Raw genomic sequence first — 19,874 nt, 5'->3', positions numbered from 1 at the left:
AGAAGGTGCCCAAGACTTAGTTGCACCAGCTACTTACTGGCCCCAATCCTCAGGGTGTGAGATATCCCCTTTACCAGGAAGACACCTGGTAAAGGGGATGGACAAAGCAGGGAGACTGACTGGGCAAAACAGCTTTGGGTTAGTTTGTAAATCCGTGCTTTCAGCCCTCATTGTCACAGACTGAGAGAGCATTTCTGTCTGATCTAGCAACGCATAAGCCCACGTACAGTCATGGCAAAAGTACACCTACCTGAACAACATCATTACAAGCATCCAAGAAGATACAGCCTTTGGATTCTTTTGAAATTTTCTCATCTTTGTAGGAATTAAGAATGTAGGAGCCATCTGTGAGTTGTGACAAGTAAAAATACCTCCTCTTGAATACCTGCAAAAGTGCAAAGTCTTGCTCATGCAAGCATTCACTCTTCTGTATACTACAAGCAACAGTCTCAGTTTCAGTATCTGCCCTCCTGCTATGGAGAAAATACTATAAATAGAAGCACTGATGACCCTAGAGTGTTGCAAATGCACCCCTTTGAGTACGACTTGTTTTTGTGTGGGGAGATTTTGTTGTCTTCTTTAATTTTAATGTTCTTGTTGTTATTATAAGTTTGCCCATCTAAAGCAAAGCCCCAGGGCTTCAAGCTCATCTCTCAGCTGGCTCCAGACTCATTTGTCTTCACAAAGTAACGCTGCATGGTAAATTCAGATCAGTACATTGCTTGAAGATTCATCCCGCCATAGAGCAGGTATTTCCAGAGCCTTTTTGATAAAGACCTCAGTTAGAATTACAAAGCAATTCTCCAGAAGGCTTTGGAGCAGATGTGGAAATTCCTAGCGCTCAAATGCAAGCCAAAGAACACTGTAATCCATGCAACTGCTCAAGGTATTTTGTTGTTGCTGTCATTTTTTCCTAACACACCTATTTTCATGAATTAGCTTTGGCTTAGTATGTTCAATTCTCACCTTAAAAAGCAGTAAATTTGGAAGAATTACTCATATGTTTGAGCTATTGATTGTTATGAAGACCCCAAACAGATTTAGGAAAAAAAAAACTCTCCAGCTTTTTCTCAGAACACCTTGCTTCACATTTGTCAGCTCATAGGCAGTGTACGACCATTCAGGAGAACATTCTGGCAGCAATTAAGATAGCACCATATGCTGCCAGGTGTGTGAGGAGCAGGGTGCATTTCACAGTTGCTGGATAACAGGAGAACCACAAAGCAAGCCAGGGCAAGCAGCATTGCGAGGCTCAGAGTATTTCCACAGTTCTGAATATCTGGAAGAGCTATGAACGAACACAGCATTTTTCATCCCAGATAGGAGACTGCCAGTAATTTCCTGCACCCAGCACTACTGACACAATCTATGTTCAATAAAACCACTTGCTCACTTGCATGGAACTGGAAGGGAGCACTGTGCTCAACCACTCTGAAGGGTAACCTCTGGCACCATTTAGATGAGTAGTTTACTGCTGAGATGCATCAAAGTTTGTGGAGCTTCAAATTTACTGAAAAACATGCAACTAGACTTTAGCAAAGCATAAAAATACATGGAAATCTAAGTCTGCTGAGTGTTACACCAACTTAAACACTGATTTAGCACTTCATTGAATCAGTCTTGGAAACTTTGATAGTTAATGCTAGAGAGAGATCTGTCATGGGTTTCTCTAGACATTACAGGGTTGATATCCCTCATGGATATGGGGTTTTGTGCAAAACCATTTGTATCCTCTGAATCCTGTTCAAGGGAAAAATGCAGAAGTAAGAAGCAAACACTATTCCTGTAACCTTCCCCCCACTTGTAAGCACTGCTGTCAGAAATAATTGTCAGAAGTCTACGAGCAATTAAAATAAATAGTATAAACCTAATAACAGAGGGAACATCCCATTTGATCAGGTTACAGACGCTGAGGGTGAGCATGGCAATTGCAGAAGGACAGCTAGAGAACTGGAGAAGTCTGTTATGGCAGAGAGGAAAGAAGAGAAAATGCTGATGCCATTGTTGCAGAGCAGCCCACTGAAGCAGTGGGAAGTTCTTTGCAAAGGAAAGGTTACTCAAATAATTTTTGGCAGCTGTAGCCTAATTACAGCTTGCTCATGGGCTGGCTCTCCACAAAATACACTCTGCATGAGCTTAGCAACAGCGTGAGGTACCAGAGACTCAGTATGTCACAGCAGTGAAAGAACCAGCACACAAAAGATGGATATGTCTGCTTCCACAGTAGTACAGCTGCTTGTTGAAGTGGCGATAAGGGCGAACACTTTAAAAGTCCTCAGATTTCTCGCATGTGCCTTAGGAGGTGTTTTGTAAGACACAGTAGTGACCAGAACCAGCTCAGAAAATGGCCACTCATTTCTGGTACTTTGAGTTTCATGAGAGATTTTTATTAACTGAACTGAAAGCAGTGCAGTTCAGACTTCTCTGAAAAGTGGGTCTAAGGTGCTGGGCACTGAGGCCAACAATACCACAAGAGGCTCAGTCAAGGATGGACATAACTAACTGCTTCAAACATGTATGGTAATACCTCCTCCTCCAGAAGTTACAGGAGCAGAAATGACTTCAATCTTGCTGCTCAGAAAAGCAGATAAACAGAAATCCCTGCTCTATTTCCTTCAAGTTCACGAGGAGTCATTTTAAAACTCTAATTAAAATTAGCCATATGAACTACCTTGTTCCACTTATGAATGTAAAACTTGTTGAATTGAGCCTTAGAGCAACTGACCTTACAAAGTAAAGAACCCCACTGCAGCCATTCCTCAGCTGCACAGTTGAATGTAATTACCTAATATTCTTTCTCTCTATGCTTTAAGAAGGCAACTGCATGGTGGAGCAACAGAAAGGCCCATTGCCACAGCAAAAACTTTCAGTGGAACTATAAAAAAACTTCCCCTGCAAAATCTAAGCAATGTCATGCCAGATTATGTACAAGGGAGAACAGGAGACAATGCAGCTGTTGCTTTTAGGTCAGTAATGCTCCGTCTCCTCAGTGACATCATCCCTGCTTTTAGAGCAAAGCCTTGTCATTTCAATTTAAAATTATTCTCTGTACATATTTTCTACCACCAAGGAAACTATCTATTCATAAAGTCTTCATTGCAGGGCAGCTGTTTCAGTTATTTAAATTGCCTTCCTCTTCCTAGCCTCAGCTGCTCATTATGAAAACAGTCTTGGTTTTCTAGAGCATGCTTTGCCTTCTTCTTCAGCTTGCCTGTCATGATTTGAAGTGCATTGGTCTTATATTCTTGGGAGGGAAGGGTCAAAAGCTCTTTCCAGACTGGGTTTTCCAATCTACCTTGGGATGCTCTACAAAAGGGATGGACACCCAACCGAACCTGAACCCACTGCTGCACTCCTGCTACCTTTAGAGATGTGATCTGAACTTAACAGGGGTTATGTCTCGTTTCTGATTAACATAATGCTGGATCAGTCTCACCTTCATGGTAACAGTGATTGTGCTGTTCACATTTGCTTTGTGCAACCAGCCTTGCTTTATCACCCCACCCTTCTGGGAGCACAATGATGAGGAATCCTGAAAGAGAGCAAAAGATCATAAAAAGAGGAGGTCACGTGAACTGCCTTCCATGCAAAATTTCCCTTGGACATGAGGGTACGTCTGCACTGGAAAGCAATACTGATAACTACAGCAACACAGCTATCACGTAGAATGTACACATGTACAGCTACATTTACGGTATAATCACAAAAAAATATCAGGGTCATCTCTTTCCAACAAAGAAGTGAAACAGGCTAGTTTTGGTCACCTTTAACAAGGAAAAATTACATGTATGCTGACAGAGCTGCATATGGATTTTGCAATGAAGAAATGCATGGTTCTTAGGTAGTATTTCAAAAACCCAGGGAAGCAAGAAATTTTCAAAATGGTCTGTTTGGACAGTTGCAAAATGCAGAACATTAGATTTATTTCATCATTTCCTTTTGTACAAATCAACTTGCATTTTAAATTTAGGTAAAAGAACAGCAAACCCAAATAACTGAAAAGTAACTAGCGTATTTTACATTTATCAAAATGAAAAGTTTCAAGTGACTCAACTGCATTATTCTTGGCATACGGGCTGGGATTTCTATCTTTTGTCCTGTCCTGTGGTCCCAGAATGGGTGAACAGCCCTCCATCCATATCCAACAGTGACCTCCACTAAAGATGGAGGGAAACAAGATCCTAGACTGATGAAAAAACTTGCCCTGGTCTTTCCAGTGACTCAGCAGCAGAGATGGACCTGGACTGACTGTTGATGAGCTATCAAGGCACTGGTTTATATCATCTCCAGCATCTCAAATGGCAGGTTTTCACTCTTTTCTTGTCAAACTTCCAGTGAAAAAAGTAAAATTTCTAATGCTTTATTTCTCTGGGTAGAACAACCAATGATTTATCCTTTATAATGGTTCGCCCTTTTTCATCAAGAGATTTCTTTTACTCAAATTTCCATTGCATAGTTCTAATGTAAATGTTCTGTCAGGAAATTGTAACAGAATCCTTTAGATATGGCCAAGCCAAAAGACATAAATGTCAAAATATCTGCCAAAGTACTTGGAATACTCTCCCATTGTCAAGATCAGTAACTTCACTTGTTTGCATATTTGGGACACTGATCAGAGGAAAAAAAAAAGGTCTCCACCAAATTCTGATAGCATATTTTTATCCCTTTACTTTTTCAGAGGCATGCTGATAAGCTCTGTCTCAGCTCTGTCTCCAGCCAAAATTAGATATTATTAAAGAAGTAACAGCTCAAGTTAACAATGTAATGAAAACCAACAATGCAGCCAAAAAAAGTAAGGCCAAAATTGACAATACGTTTCCATTTATGAAAAAGTCATCCCAGTCCAGACATGAGGTGTGGGACATGCATAGCAATTGTTAAAAATGTGTATGAAACAGCCCTTCAAATCTACAGTTTTGCGAGACAGAAACTTTCCTGTTCTTCAGCAGCAGCACCTTGGTGCCATGAGGATTTTAAACAGCTGGACTAAATTCTTCAGACTGTAAACTAAAATTTCTTAGTGTCAAGTGTGGGAATTAAACTTCACATGGTAATTGATAAAGAAATATGTTAACATGCCCATGCCCCACCCCAAAAATGCAATATGCATTGGGAAAACATGGCATGCATATTTCCCGAAATGACTGCCAGGTTTGAGATATCCCAATTGTCAGAACCCCCAGCTCCTCCAAGTGGAAAAGCTCTCAAGCTGCAAAATCTCCCCTGCAGACAGGTAAACACAAAGGCGCCAGCTTCCAGAAGAGGTGAATGCCTCTGAATATCTGCAGAGTGTATACAGAATTAGATTGATGTGCTGTGAATATGCTGGGGAAAAGTAACTGGTTAAGAATGGCAGATTACCAGGCAGAGCGCCAGCCTGTTGAAGAAGAGGACCCTGATATTGCTGTATCACCATGTAGCTGGAAACTAAACTGTCCACTTTAAATTATGGTCACATAAAAGAATTTTATTTTTTATATTCACACAAATAATTTTACTTAGTAAATTTCTTGGCTTCCTTTTTTTTATTTCCCATATTTCGTTGCTGGACTCTATCAAGTGAAAAAGCCATGAGAAACATTAAGGCTAATCTTCCACCTAATTTAGGAGACTCTTGGCTCCAAGAGATTATCTTGTCACACTTTCAAATGAATCACTGTCTCAGTTTTGGCCCCATATCTGCAGTATGAAGCATTTCACTGTAAAGCCATTCCTGGGAGCTGAATTCTGACTTTGTCTTGTGAAATTTTCGTTATAACAGATCTTGGAGTGGAATATGTAAAAAACTTTTTCCTTACCTCGTCTTTTTCAAAGTCTTCATCGATTTCAAACACATGACTTGGAATCTTGTCTGGCCTAAAGGATTTGCTGCAATCACAACATTTTCATTTTTAATGACTGGGAAACAAGGATGCACAAAGCCAGCTATCTGATGCTGGCTCCACAACCAACAGTCAAACTGCAGATTACAGAGCACAGCAGAACCGTCCAACTGCAGAAGATTTCAAGAGACCTACAGCCCCTTACAGCTGAAGACATCTAACTTCTGAATGCACTTCACTGAAGCTAAGCACAAGGAGCCTGTAATTAACATTCTCTGTATTAGCTGTCTGCCTTTGCAGAGTTTTTGCTGACTTGCGTTTGTGCAACACAGGGATGAAGCAGATCTATCTTCCATCTTGCTAGAAGAGAAGCCAGATCAGACTGCAAGATTATTCACAAATTTTAACACAATTTGTTCAACAGTGTTGCTCCGTTGTTGCTTCACTTCCCTGCAAGATCTTAAGAACAGACCTACTTTGGCCAGACTGTTTCTCCTAAGCCTGATCAAACCACAGTCCCATGACCATGTATTAGTATTCCAAGGGAGCATGACACTTACCATGGCAACATCCGAAAGTCGCCTGAGTATTCCTCATATTTGTAGTTTACCACATGCCAGTCTGAGCTGTAGGTTTTAATGCACTGAAAGGAAAACAATACAGGTATTTGAAAGCTACAGAAAGCATAACAAAACCATGCACAAGTTCAAAAGGTTACAGACTGCTGGGTGATGTAAGTATAAGATGTAAGTATAAGTGGAAAGTGTGAACAAGGCTGCTTCACTTATTTTTGTGCTACCACACAAGATTTCATAAGGAACCTTTTCAGCACAGAGACAAAAATCACACAGCATCTGGACTGCCACACAGCTGCTGATTTTGTATCCACATAGCTCTAACACTTTAAAAAAGGAATAGTGATTTGCAAGGGGACTGCTTTCCAGAAAGCACCAATTTCCTGCCCTCAGAACTATTGTGCCTCTCATTCAACACTGACCGTCACCTGGCATTTACTTCCACTGCGCTTGGAGGGAATGGTCTTAGAGAGCAGCAGCAAAACAAACCTGCAGCACTCAGGATGCAGCTAGAGAGGCTGTGCAGCCCAGCCCCTGCCCTGCTGCACGCCCCGCACCTTGCAGCTCAAGCCACACAACTTGTCTGCATACAAAACCTGCTGGAAAGAAGTGCCATAAAAGAGGCATGTAGGAACTAGCTAGCGCAGTACCCTGCCAGTGATCAGTGCTTCCCAGGATAAACTAAGTGATCTGCAACCTCATAGACAAGCAGCTACAGCAGAGAATCTTGCTTAAGGGAGAAGGTGCTGAGGACAGGCATCGCATGGACTTTTACCCCTACCTCTTTGACAAAGAGACTCTGAGCTTTCTTCAGAGCATCTTCTGGCACTGTAGACTGGACAGTCCTTCTCTGGCGACTGATAACTGAGATCTGCAGGGAAAAGGAGAAAATGGTTTCAGTGTAAACTGGGTCTTCAGGAATTGATACTTGCTTTAAATAAATATGGCGGGCCCAAATCACCAGTGGGTTGTTTCACTTTTATGTGTTAGTAACGCAGCCAAAATCAATGTGTAGCCAAGCGGGAAATTTTCCAAAGTAAGCAGGACTGGAGATGAATGAGCCTCAAACATGAGAAAGAGCCAGTGCAAACTCACAGACACATCTTCAATCGGAAATATCAGCAGGTCCCGGAGGGGATCACTGTAGATCTGAACTTTGCGTTGAAGGATCACGTTCTCATAGTCCAAGGGTTCAACAACTTTGGTTTTTTCCTGTAGGATGAATAGAAGGTAGAATATTTACAGATGTATAACATATAAAATAACCAGTAACTAACATCTTGTGCCTAATTTGGTCTGACAACTTCAAACCATGTTACCAACGGACTGCTTATTAATTCAACAATCAGATACTTGCATGATACAAGGAACCACTGATGTACATGTATTGCAGTGAGGGAAACAAGGGGTTAAGTTATTTGTGCTTGGTAATAAACTACAGGAAGAAAGCAAGTACTGTGCTGTTCTTCTCCAGGCACTCTAATTTCTTAATGGAGAAAGCAATTCTCCTGGAAAGGCCACAGCTTTAACAGCTACAAGCTTCAGCTTCCACCAGTACGAGCAGCTCATCTGCACAGCTCAGAAGGAATACGGGCTCTACACCAGCTCGAAGCTGGTTTTGCTAGACAAGATGATGAGAGTTGTGCTACCTCTGGAAATGTGCTGCTGGTGGGATGGTAGTAAGCTGGCTGCAATAACCTCCAGTGCAGGAATCTCTCCCTGTGGAAGGAAGATTCCTCCGGAAAGGCTGGAAAGCCCTCTCCATAAATCACACCTCAGCCACAGCCCACATCTGGAAAACCCTGGGGCCTGGTTTTGCTCACTTACATTTCTGAGAAGCAAGAGGAACTTCTCCATAATCTCTGGAGTCCCCATTAAAAACTGTTAGGAGAATGCCAGTATGCTTAGCATTGCATTACTTCTGTTCATGCTACAAGCCCAGAAAACACAGCTTAAAAATGTTAAAAAAACAAAGACAACTTCCAAAGTAGGAAAACGTCATCTTAGCTGTCCACTCCTAGACTTTGGCTTTCATAAGCAAGAGTCAGGCACTTAGCACTGCAGTTGTCAAAATGACACCAAATCAAACCCATGACCCTGTATGCACAAGAATGCTCATAACAAAAGGGGAAGTAAATTCCAATACATGAACTTTCCCTTGCTTTGAATTCCTACCAGAAGACTGTCGGTGCCTGGCCGTGCTATGGATGGTGTTAACAAAACCCCTCCAGCTTGTGTGATGCCAGGCTGGCACGTGCCCCAGGGAGATAACGCCCTTGCAAGATGGTGTGTTTGGGCGCTTCACCCTTGGAAAAGGAATGTCAGATGCTTCTCCAACAGCAGCAAGATTTACCACACAGTTGATTTTTTTTTTTTTTTTTTACTACTCACATAGCTTCCTGAATTAAAAATTAGACTGGTGGAAGTCTCTTGCTGAAGACAACAAAACCTGCAGCCTAAGAAGATGACTCAAAAATAAGGATTGAAAGCTCAGCACCATATAAAACCACCAGGTAAATAAACAGCTGTGCCACTGAGCATCCAAACAACTCAACATTGCCTGTGACGCATGAGAGAAGAAATCAACATTGTTCTTCCAAAAGCAATCATAGCCAAAGAGTTTCTGTCCTGTGCCCTTGGCACCTGAGTCTCCAGGATGCATTAATATGACCAAGCCCTTCCTTTGCAGCAAATGTGAGCCACTTGTTTTAATGACAGCTGAGCATCTCTCATGTTGAAGTGGAGCTGCTGCTGGGACTCCGGGGAGAAAGTTGTCACATAAGCAGGTAACAGTCCCAGGGGAGAGCCATTCAGGGGTGGTCATGTTTTAATCTTGTTTTTATCTTTTTCTGAAACACTGTAGAAAATCTTAGTATGTTGATATCTTCTCATACAAAAGCACCTTAAAAAAAAAAAAGGAATTGTAGATTTTTTTTCCCCCTTTTTCTGCTATACTTTAGCATGTGGTAAAAAATAATAAAAATCCAGGCTCTGTGGCAGATCTGGATGGTCTGATGGACTGGAACAGCGAAGGCAAATGTCTCTCTGAGGCTGCCTCTGGCTTTTCCCACTCAAAGGGCAGCCCTGCTGAGCAGAGGCTGTTCTTCCATCCCAGGTACTTGCCCAGTAAACGTGTAGTATGTTCAGAAAGCAAAACTGAGATGAAATATTTTCCCCACAGCACTTCAGAAATGCAAAGTGGGTACCTCGCATGACATGTTTCCCAGGACTGCATCCCAGCAGCAGGACAGTATCCCAGCAGCTCACTGAAGGAGGAGAGAGAGGAGCCTATGTGTAATCAAGGCCTGTGTTACTAGCGTAAGTGATGCTTCTGGTCAGGGTGATTTCTGCAGTGGCTTTTGTCAAGCACCCACTCTGCCCTGCTTCTGGCTGCCCACAAAGAAACTCTTACTTTTGACTGAAGAAAATGCACCTCCTGCCCAAGGCACTTCTGCATTCAAAACGTCTATTTTCCGTGCCGCTGGAATCCAGCAGGGATTAGCTCAGATATTTGAAACAGCTTCCTCTTAATCGCTCTCTGGAAAACTTTGCTTCGCTCCTAATGCAGTCCCAGAAGAAACCTCACAAGCCTCCTGTTGCATGACCAGCAGCAGCACTGTGGCATCCCAGGGAGCAGCCCACCAGGACATGCGTGGGGAAGGGCAGCATTGCCCAGCAGAGAGCCCATGATGTGTGCCAAGCTAGGGGGTTGGGGGGAAGTCTGTGATGTGGGGCGGCAAGCGTTGCCAGCCCCAGCACTGTGTGCCACCGGCACAACCACACCTGGAGCTGCTCCTGCTCTGGCAGCCAGGACCTGGCTTACACACGAATCTCGTGTAAAAGGAGATCACCAGAAAATTAGGAGTCCCTAAAAAACAGCAGGAAGATGGAGAGAAGGAACCCCTTTTTTCCTCAGTCAGCCTCACGTTCTTTAAATGCTTCACTGAATTTGGTTAATCATCTGAAGCGCAGGTCTTATTTCGTTAGCATGCTACGCACTTCTGCACATTTGCCAAGCCTGGCACATTAACGTGACTTAACATGTTAGGACATTCATGAGCTGCTCTCCCATTTGCAAGTCAGGCATCCCCAAATCTCAGCCACTCCGCTGCCCAATCCGCCTTTCTCGCTGCCATCACCGCAGCAATCCCAACAACGCTGCCGGCATTAAAGGTCCCACCAGCTCCTGGTCTCGCCTCACCCCAGCAGCAGCTGTAATGGTAAATTAGATTCCTTTCCAAGAGCCTTGCACGTTGCTGTGGCATTAAATAGTGGCTTTGGGTACTCTGAATTCAGGCCTCCCAATTCCTCACTATTTTCAGTCCCGTTTGCAACACGGTTCTGAAATGGACCATGTTCCAGAAGTTGTTGTAAAAGTTATTTTATGGTAACGTTGATGTCAATTACAGGGTAATGACTTCGAGGACCGAAGAGGACCCCTTATTCTCACGTGAGAGGCTTCAAAACCCTTATAGCACTGTCCGCTGCAGCTACAAAAAAGCTTTTTAAAACAAATCCCTGCCACCCTTCCCCTCTTGTGCGTTTAGTGATACCGGGCAGGAAGCGTGGTGCAGGCTGCTGCAGTGCCAGGGCGGGCGGCCGATTGTCCAGGGAGCTCCAGGAGGCGAGAGACGGGTGCCAACGGAGATGTCCCCCAGGCAGGTTTGCAGTCCCCACAGACTTCATTTCTCCTCTGGGGGCTTTAGAAACGCAGTCCCTAGTGCTCTCCTTACCCAGGCTGCATCATTGGCTTGTTGCAGCAAGGAGAGTGCAGGACGAGGGTGGCCACACACAGCAGCCCTCTGTCCCCTGCACCCAGCGCTGCACAACCAACTTGTCCCAGGCCACGAGGGGAACCACAGCAGTGTCTCTAAAGCGAAGCCAAAAGATATAGGTCAAACTATATGTAAGCAAAGCAACAGCTACCAAAAGGATGTGGCCTGTCTGCCTGCTGCCAAGGAAACACGGACGCCTCCGTCTGTCCAGAACTGCACGCGGCCAGACGTGCTCACGCCCCTGCAAACAGAGCTCCAGAGTAAGTAGGGATATCACAAACATTTTTCATCCTTTGGCCCACCCTAGCACCCAGTGTCCCATCAGGGCAGGAGATAAAACTTTAAGCCCTGAAAATCAGATTTCAAAGTCTTAGTTTTTCTGATGAGCTTGGTTAACGCAGACATCTCCCAGCAGACAAGGCTCAGCCTCACGCTGCCCCGTGCTGTCACAACAGCAGATGGCACCCACCAAAGTCATTACGAAAGCAGAGGAAGAACTATTACACTAAAGCAATTAGAGTCTTAGAAACCACAAATTCCTCCACAGGGAAAGCCAATATCCAAGTGCAAAGAAATGCTGCCAGTCCAGCAACAAAACCAACCCATTTCTGCAGGAAAAACCACCCAGTGATGCCAAAGCAAGCCTGTTCCAGACAGGCATAGAGCAGCTGCTTACCCAGGGCTGGCAGAGGGCTTCTCCGTGCTGCCCTGTGGCTTGCTCCAGCACCCTGTACTAGGGTGGGCAGGAGGGGGAAACTGAGAACACCCAGCAGCAGCTTCCAACCCAAAGCACCGCAGCCCAGCGCACTGGGATAAAAACCGGGACTTGCTGGGAAAGACCTCGCAGAGGAGAAAACTAAATTAACGTGATTTTAAATAAAATTTTAATGAGGGGCGCAGTGAGCCCTTGTGGATGAGCCCTCTCACTTCTCTTACAAAAAATGCTGGTTCAATCCCTGCACACCGGACCGTTCCTGAAAACAGTGTGCTGTTCCCATCTGCTTCTGCCCCGAGAGCGTTGCTCTCGTGAGCACGGGGCTCTGCGGTGCACGAGGGAAAGGGGGGTCTGCAGACCCCGAGCCCCCGTCCAGGTCAGGTCACGAGGCTCCTCTTGGACAACAGCACAGGCAAAACAACAGCCAATCTATTACAGTATTGACTCACCACCAAGAAGCAAGTTGGCTGGCATTTTAACAGGAAATTCAATTGAATTACTTCAACAGAAACATGCCCACAGACGCCAACGCTAGGCTCTGCCTTCGTCCAAGCACAAGCACAAAGAGCTGGGCCCCAGGAAAACCCCAAGTGAAGGTTCCCAACCTCGCTGCTCTGCTTGCCCAGCCGAGAAAAAAGCACGAGAGCAAACCTCCTCTGAACAGACACCACGAGATAGGGGTGAAGGAAAGCATTAGCAAGGGAATAACCCATTAACCAAAATGAGGGAATCTGGAGCAGTCAGACTGAATTGTCTCCTTTCTGCATCCATTTGCAAAGCTTATCAAACTCCTTATATTTGCTTTATAAACAAGGGTACACAACAACACCTGGACATATTCATACTGGGAAGGACATTTCTATTTTCAACTTTAATGGCTCAAAAAAGAGCGACCATCTGTCTTCTACTGTCCTGCATTTGTACACTGTACAAATGTGCAACTTTTGTTGCACAATAAAAGCTTATTCTATGATTAATGTCTTTCTGAGATCCTTTTCTCCCATAATTACAAGAAATATAATCAAATTGACACAACTGTACAGAAAGTGAAGGAAAAATGTTTCGCTCAAGGATATTTTAAAACGGAAACCAAAGGAAAACTATCAGAAAGTATGCATATTTTCAGTCCTTTCAGGCTGTCTCTCATTTAAAACAAACAATATAAAAATATAAAAAATAATAAAATAAAAAATATAAAAAATAAAACAATTTGATGGCAAACCCGCCTGGTTTGGCTCTGTTTTAACCACTATGCTCGTCTGTTTGCGTTGACACGAGCCCCACGTTGGCTGCCAGCGCACGTTTCCCATCACACAGCGGAAGCCAGCCCCAGAAAAACCCACAGCCCCAGCGCAACGGCTGCACGGCGCTCGGCTTTCGCTTCTCCCTGCGAGTGCCGCATTGCTAACGGCTAGCGCACGCGTTGCTTCTGGGCTTGCCCTGCGTGATGCTCAGCCATTCCTGCAGCACTTCCCTCGCACCTCTCACTGGAAAGCTTGCAGGCTCAGCAGCGCCCGGGACATCAGTTTCTCACTTCCTCAGAAGGGAAGCGTCAGCCAGCGGCACGAATCCATGCTCACGAAGCAGCTAGAGACACAAGGGATGCGTATATTAAAAGCGATGCTTATTTAAGGTACCTGAGAGAAAAGGAAATAGCGCAGACCACGTGTACATGTAAATGTATTGCCTCGCACTGTACAACTGTTCTGCAAAATTTAGTGAGGATTTTATAGCTGATTTATTTACTGCTTCATCTGTTGCAATCTGGTAATGCACTTAAGTGCAAAGCCTAGCGAAGCCCAAATTTTAAAACAAACCCCAAGGGGCCAAGTAGGTGAGATACACAGAAAACAGACAACAAATTAAATCTGGGGAATTGATTCAACGCTAAAGGGGCAAATAAAGGAGGTGCACAACTACCCCTGCCCATAACAGTCACAGTCGTATCACTTCTGAGACCGGCAGCAGCCCTCGTCAGGGAGGGCCCACTTCCTACCACAGTACGCAATCTGGAAGTGCAGAGATACCACTCAGAGAAGAAAACTCCTTAACTGGGGTTTTGCTCACGAAACCTGACAGTCCATGGGAGAATTTATATGGAATCTGGGAACTGAGAAAACCCATTTGGCAACCTGTATGGACACGCAGAACTGAGGAATTTCTATCCATAGAAAAACTTTTCCAAAGCCAAGGGTTCAAAGATCACAAGTCATAGCACTCTCAGATCGTGTGGTCCTGAAGAGTTTTTTGGTTTTGTTTTTATTTATTTAAGTAGCACATTGGTAACTTTTCGCTTTCTCTGCTCCCAGTTCCTGCACTGCTGTCTGATTACATTTACAGGCTCTAGCTCAAGCTTGCGAGAGGGCCAGAGCACTTCATTTAAAAAAGCTGAGATTCACACATAACTCATTATTCCAGGAACCTGGGCATAAGGAAGAAAAACAAAAAGTGAGAGACCCTGAGCTTGCCTTTTCAACGTCTGGAACCGTTGTAACCCAGTGCAAAACCAAACAATATCTGAAGCAGAGGAGAGAAGAAAGAGGCGGAAATGGAGAAACAGGGGAGGAAGGGCAAACAGGGCGACAGCGTTAGTCAGCACAGATGGCAGCAGTCACAACACGACGCAGCCTTGCTGCTGCCAAGGGGTTTGCGGGCTTCTTAGCAAAGCCACATTTTGAGGAGAAACCAGGAGGGAGGCAATGAGGCAGCTCTCACTGGGTGGTGGGGAGCTCCTGCCTACGAGTCTGCTGCAAACCCAGCCCTCAGCTGGATGGAACGGCCCGGCACAGTAAGAGATGCGCAGAGATGTGCTACAGTAAAACCACAGGGATGAGAAACAGTCAATAAAGTGGGGTAGGAGCAGGCCAAAACTATTTTTACACTGGCCAGAGAGAAGGAAGTTTAGAAACACGAGACAAATGCCCAGACAGGAATCCTGGCTGTGCTGGAGGCACAAAAACCCTGCGTCGCAGGAAGGGTGCAGGACTCTGCTGTAACCCTGACCCAAAAGCTCTCCGAGGGCTTCGTGTGAAGGACGTGCAGGGCTTACAGGTGGAGGGGTCGGGTGCACAGGAGGAAGCTCTTCAGAAGGCCGAGATGAGTCTGGAGACAGGGGCTGGAAAAAAGCTTCCTCCCATGCAGCTTTTACGGGTTTTTCTCAGTTGTTTGCTCCTCTTCCAGCAGCAAACAGATCCCCTCTGCAGCAGCACAGGCTCGCTGAGGAGATGTTAGGTGATGCCTTCAGCAGGGTACCCCAGCAGTGCTCATCCTATACCCTGGCATCCTATGTCCAGGCTCAAACCCAGCCCTTCCTCATGAGGAGCAGAGGGAAGGATCAGTGCATCCATCTCTGTGTCAGCAGAGCTGCACCTGCATCCAGCTGAGCATCTGCTGCAGAGCATGAGAGATGGAAACACAGCGCAGCTTTGATTTTCTCTTCTGAAAATAATAGCGTTAATAGAAATTGGCAAAAAGCTACTGGTTTCCATGGGACAGATGAATTTCTGCCAGATAGGAATTCTCAAAACATTCTGTAAGCACAGGCATGCTAAAAAAGGGAAATAGTAATTATAATGACAATAATGCATGATATTTATATAAGTTCTTAACTACAGCATCCCAAAGTGCTTTTCAGATGTCACTGGTATTTCATCATTTATTTATGTAGTATCAGTTTTATATTTAGCAACCATCTCCAGAAGATCCAGCTTCAGAACATCTGAAAACAATTAATTGCACACAAGCAGAACCCCTCCCTTTCCTGCCTGCTCTTGAAAACCCTTGTTTTTCACTCAAGAAATCTCGCTCGCCCCGGGCCGAGCCAACTGGGCGGCCGCTCCCCGCAGGCGAGCAGCCCCGGGAGGAGGCGAGCTGCTTCTCTGCCCGGCCGGGCGCCAGCTGAGCGCCAGCCCATGCAGCGCCGCAGGGGGAACCGAAGCAGGAAGTCGCAATCTGGTTTTGGGTTGCCTTAGCAATAGAGTGAACACCCACAACAGTGAAGTCAGGCCCCAGGGATGTCGGTGGTGACTTAACCAGCTCAGGAAATCGTGTCAGCTCCCATCTCGGCTCCGTCTTCGGGCTGCAGTGGCTGCAAAGTTAAACCACGTTCTCCCCAGTAAACACATGGTGGCTGAGTGCTCCAGGAGGGCCTCTGTAGCTGCTGGACAGGCTCCGCAATGCTTCAGCTCGGCCACAGATGAAATGCTGTTGTTGATGGAAGCACCTCCAAGTTTCTCCCAGGTGAAGACATCCGCACGAGCTCCAGCATTATTCAAAGGGACAAGGGAGCGTGGAGAAAGAGGTGGAACTGCAAGGGAAAACCTGAGCCCAGTGCAACTTTCCTGAAGCCCCAACCTGCTGTGGGAAGAGCCAAGGCAATCATCTCCCTATGAGAGGGGGAGACTCCTTTCTCCTCTCCTGATTCTGCATGCAGCCTGCAGCAACTCTGCAGATGTGCAGGGTTGAATTGCACAAAAATCAACACTCGTGGATTCCCCAGTTCTACCAAACACCCGAGAGAAGCCACAGCTTCTGCCATGCTGCGGGACCTTGCTGCTGCCTGGGTACCCCAGCCCCAAGCCCTCGGCATACAGGCTGCAGTCCATGGCCTTCATCTGCACCCTGCTTGCACAGCTCTAACCTGCATCCCAGGCTCCCGACCGCTGCCAAAATGTAGGAGGGAGGATGGAGTGCTCTGGACTGAAGCAGGTAGGGTCTCCTTCCACACACAGCTGTTCTCCAGGGATAGCCCTGTGGCAGGAGTTATTAATAGGAGGGAGAAAGAAATTGCAGTTCAGCAAGAAAGGAGACAGGGGTGAGAAAGGGGTTAGGAACAAGCAGACCTGACCCCATTAGAGAAGCAGCAGGATGCAGGGAAAAATGTTAGAGATGAGACAGGGCTGCGCTGAAGGGAAGAGGAGTCAGCAAGGGAGAGCTTTGATTTGTACTTTTTAAGGGAATGAAAGAGATGGAGGGAGATGGCAACAGGGAAAGACACTCCAGCCTTTCTAAGATGACAGCAGTGCCCAAAAAGGCGTACAAAACCATCCTTCTCTTCCTTGGCCAGAACAGCAGTGAGGAGGCCAATTAAGCAGGGAAATCTAAAACCACGCATATGCCCCAGGAGTGGTTGCTGTTCAGCTGCCGTGTGTGATTGTGATTTGCATTCTTAGGCCACAGAAATGTCAAAAGCTTTGTGCAATTTTGCATCATTAGAGATGATAAATCAGTGTGCAAAGACTTCAGTGAAACACTCTAAGAGCCACCAAACGGCCTATATGAAAGGATGCTACAATATGCGCTACAGCAGCCCAGGTTCAAATGATCCTGGTCCTGGGAGGGACTCTGCAAATATCCTCAGATACCAGAAAGAGATGAAACAAAGCCCTAGAACTGTCCCCTAGCTGGATTTTGAGTGCGCCAAATCCCCAGCTGCATTGCTGGCACTAGCTGCAGGCACCAAGAACAACCATCTGTTCCAGGCGTTTCACTGCATTGACGGTGGCAGGTCGGGGCAGATGCTGTCGATGCAGGGACACCTGCAATTTCATGACACTGCCTCTGGCACAGGACAAACCGCTCTCAGCCTTGTCCAACAAGCGCTAAAGCCCTGGCCACACAGCCAGCAAAACGTGGCAAGAGGTATATGCACACGAGTTTAAGGGCTGCCTGGTTTGCTCTCTTCCTCAGACGAATCGTATTTAAATGATGCTTTGGGAAGGATAGGATTTAATGCCTACCAGAAGCTTGCTGTAGTCTCCAAAACCCTCCAGAAAAGGCTGTAGTGACCACAGCTCAGACTACAGTACCCATTCCTCAGCACACAGGCATGCACGGGGGAGGTATTGCTCTCTCTTCCGGACTGGGTGTTGGTAAGAGATTCGCTGGAGATTTGCTAAGAAGCGGCCCCAAATAGCTGTGTGGTGTAGCAGGGGCCTTGCTCCTCCCTGTAAAGTGGTGCCCTTCATCCAGAGCACAACCCAGCTGCGCTCAGGCAGGAACAAACCAGGCCACTTCCACTGCATGCGCTGCCCAAGGCCATGTCACAGCAACCAGCCGATGCTGAGCAAAATTCAGCCCTTCACAGTACACAAGCCCCGATTCGGGAAAGTATGTGATTAATTTTAAGAATGCGTTTAAGTGTTTTCTTGACTAAGCCCCTGTGAGTAATCATCTCACCGTGTGCACTTCCCCAGAAGTCACTCGAGCAAGCGGTAGCGGCAGCCTCTGGAGGCAGCCAGCCGCAGCAGGAAAGCCTGCCCCAGCTGAACCGGCAGCAAAACTCCCACCCACTGAAGTAAGGGCTGAATTTCCTCCCTCGTCTCCAGTACGTCTCTTTTTTCTATTGAAGTTATGCAAACACAGAGTACTGACTACACCCAAGGGGGAACATGCATATAATGTGTCTCTCTTGAGCACTAAGATCGCTACGAGCAGTGCGTATAAACAGTCTGCACATTGATCAAAGCAAATTTAGCTTATTAAAAGAGGATTCTATGCAGAAAGCTGATTTCCCCTGCATGAGTATAAATTCAGTCACATACAATATAGATTAAGATGTTAAAAAAAAAAAAAAGAAAAAAAACACAGAAAGAACAAAGTGCCTTTTTGCTTCCAGTCAAAACCTTCTTAATATCATTCTTTGGGAGCTTTTTATCTCCTATTTTGTGTCTGCCTGAAACCGAGCGACACATACCAACCCAGTCCCACCAGGATCAAACAAAAGCCACCTTCTCCTCCTGGCGTGCCGCCCACAGTCTCATGGCGCGGTTACAGGGAGCGCGTCCCGTAGCACCGTGTAACACGGGAGGGAAGGTGCTCTCAGTTTGAATACATCTGTACGGCAAGGATTGACGCAGTTGTTTGCAAGCAGAGGTTCTCCCGCATTGCAATTGCTGGGAGCTCAGGTGCTGCCAGACGTGTGGCTGAGAGCTGTGAGCGTGCCAGAGCGCGTGGGGCACACAGCACCAAGCTGTGTCTGCGTGCACGGGACACATGGCACCGAGCTGCGCCTCGGGATGCCCCGCAGAGCGGGCTGACACCCAGCTTGGGGAAAGCCTGCACAGCTGCAGCTGCCCAGGTACGATGCTCTGGGTCTGCATCCTGTGTAAGCCTCTGTGGTGAAGCAGTGAATGGGTCTTCAGTTAATCTGCATAGAAATGACCTAAAGAAAATCAGAATATTTGGGGGATACTTGCAATTACCACCAGATGACTGGTTTTGGCCGCACTGTGGGAAAATGGATTGTCTGGGTTTTGTCAAACGCTTCTTCCTCTGATCTCACATCTCCCGCATTTCATTTCTCTGTCGCAGCACAGCGAATGACACCTTTGGAAAGCTTGCAACTGGCTTGAGACCACCCTCACCCCGCCGGGGCCCAGCCGCTGCTGAGTGCACGGCTCCTGTGAGGTGGGGAGGCACGGGGAAGCCTTGGCCTTACGCTCACCCAGGCCCAACAATGCAAGTGACCACGTGCAGCCGATCTGGGTCCTGAGGCAGAAGGCAGAGCCTTTGCTATTCTTCTGGCAGCGCCACAGATTACGGATCTCATTCAAGCACACGCGCTCTGCTCAACTCTACAATACCCCATAGCGTTTTGAGCGGAAAGCAAAGATGGGGCAAAAAGGAGAGGTGCACAGGCACCTCTGCCAGACCGGGGAGCACGGGGCTGCATCCTCCTGGTGAGGGCTGAGCTCTGTCCCGCAGCGCTCCCGTGGCTGCGCAGGTCCGACCACGGCGGGCGGCTCCGTGCAGGTTTCCCCTGCCTCACCACACGACCTTCACATTAATAGTCAGCAACATCCCAAACATGGAGAGGAGGGAGATTTCACTGAATGTCTGAGCCAAACCCACCAGTGTCTATTCACTGTCGAAGGTCCCCTGGCTGCTCCTTTTCTTGCCTGAGGTCTGGCCTCGCTACCCCTCTCAGATACCATCAGCACTTTGTACTCTGGCTCTGAAGTTGCAGTTTTACCACAGTATTTTACTA

General features: G+C 46.4%; 1 protein-coding gene across 4 annotated transcripts in view; it reads right to left on the bottom strand.

The window, feature by feature from the left end:
- Positions 1 to 19,874, bottom strand: part of DOCK11 (dedicator of cytokinesis 11) — an 81,912-nt gene that overhangs the window by 58,748 nt on the left and 3,290 nt on the right. For all 4 annotated transcript variants that reach the window (XM_067005298.1, XM_048075627.2, XM_048075630.2 and 1 more), the window contains exons 2-7: positions 7,493 to 7,609; positions 7,179 to 7,268; positions 6,383 to 6,465; positions 5,799 to 5,868; positions 3,437 to 3,532; positions 251 to 385 (exon numbers count right to left, since the gene is read on the bottom strand). In XM_067005298.1, coding sequence (XP_066861399.1) covers positions 251 to 385; positions 3,437 to 3,532; positions 5,799 to 5,868; positions 6,383 to 6,465; positions 7,179 to 7,268; positions 7,493 to 7,609 — 591 coding nt within the window. The remainder of the gene's footprint in view (positions 1 to 250; positions 386 to 3,436; positions 3,533 to 5,798; positions 5,869 to 6,382; positions 6,466 to 7,178; positions 7,269 to 7,492; positions 7,610 to 19,874) is intronic.

This window comes from Anser cygnoides, chromosome 13 (genome assembly GCF_040182565.1).
Source record: "Anser cygnoides isolate HZ-2024a breed goose chromosome 13, Taihu_goose_T2T_genome, whole genome shotgun sequence".
NCBI classification, from domain to species: Eukaryota; Metazoa; Chordata; class Aves; order Anseriformes; family Anatidae; genus Anser; species Anser cygnoides.
Note: the sequence above shows the minus strand (reverse complement) of the source record. Positions and strands in the feature narration are given on the sequence as shown.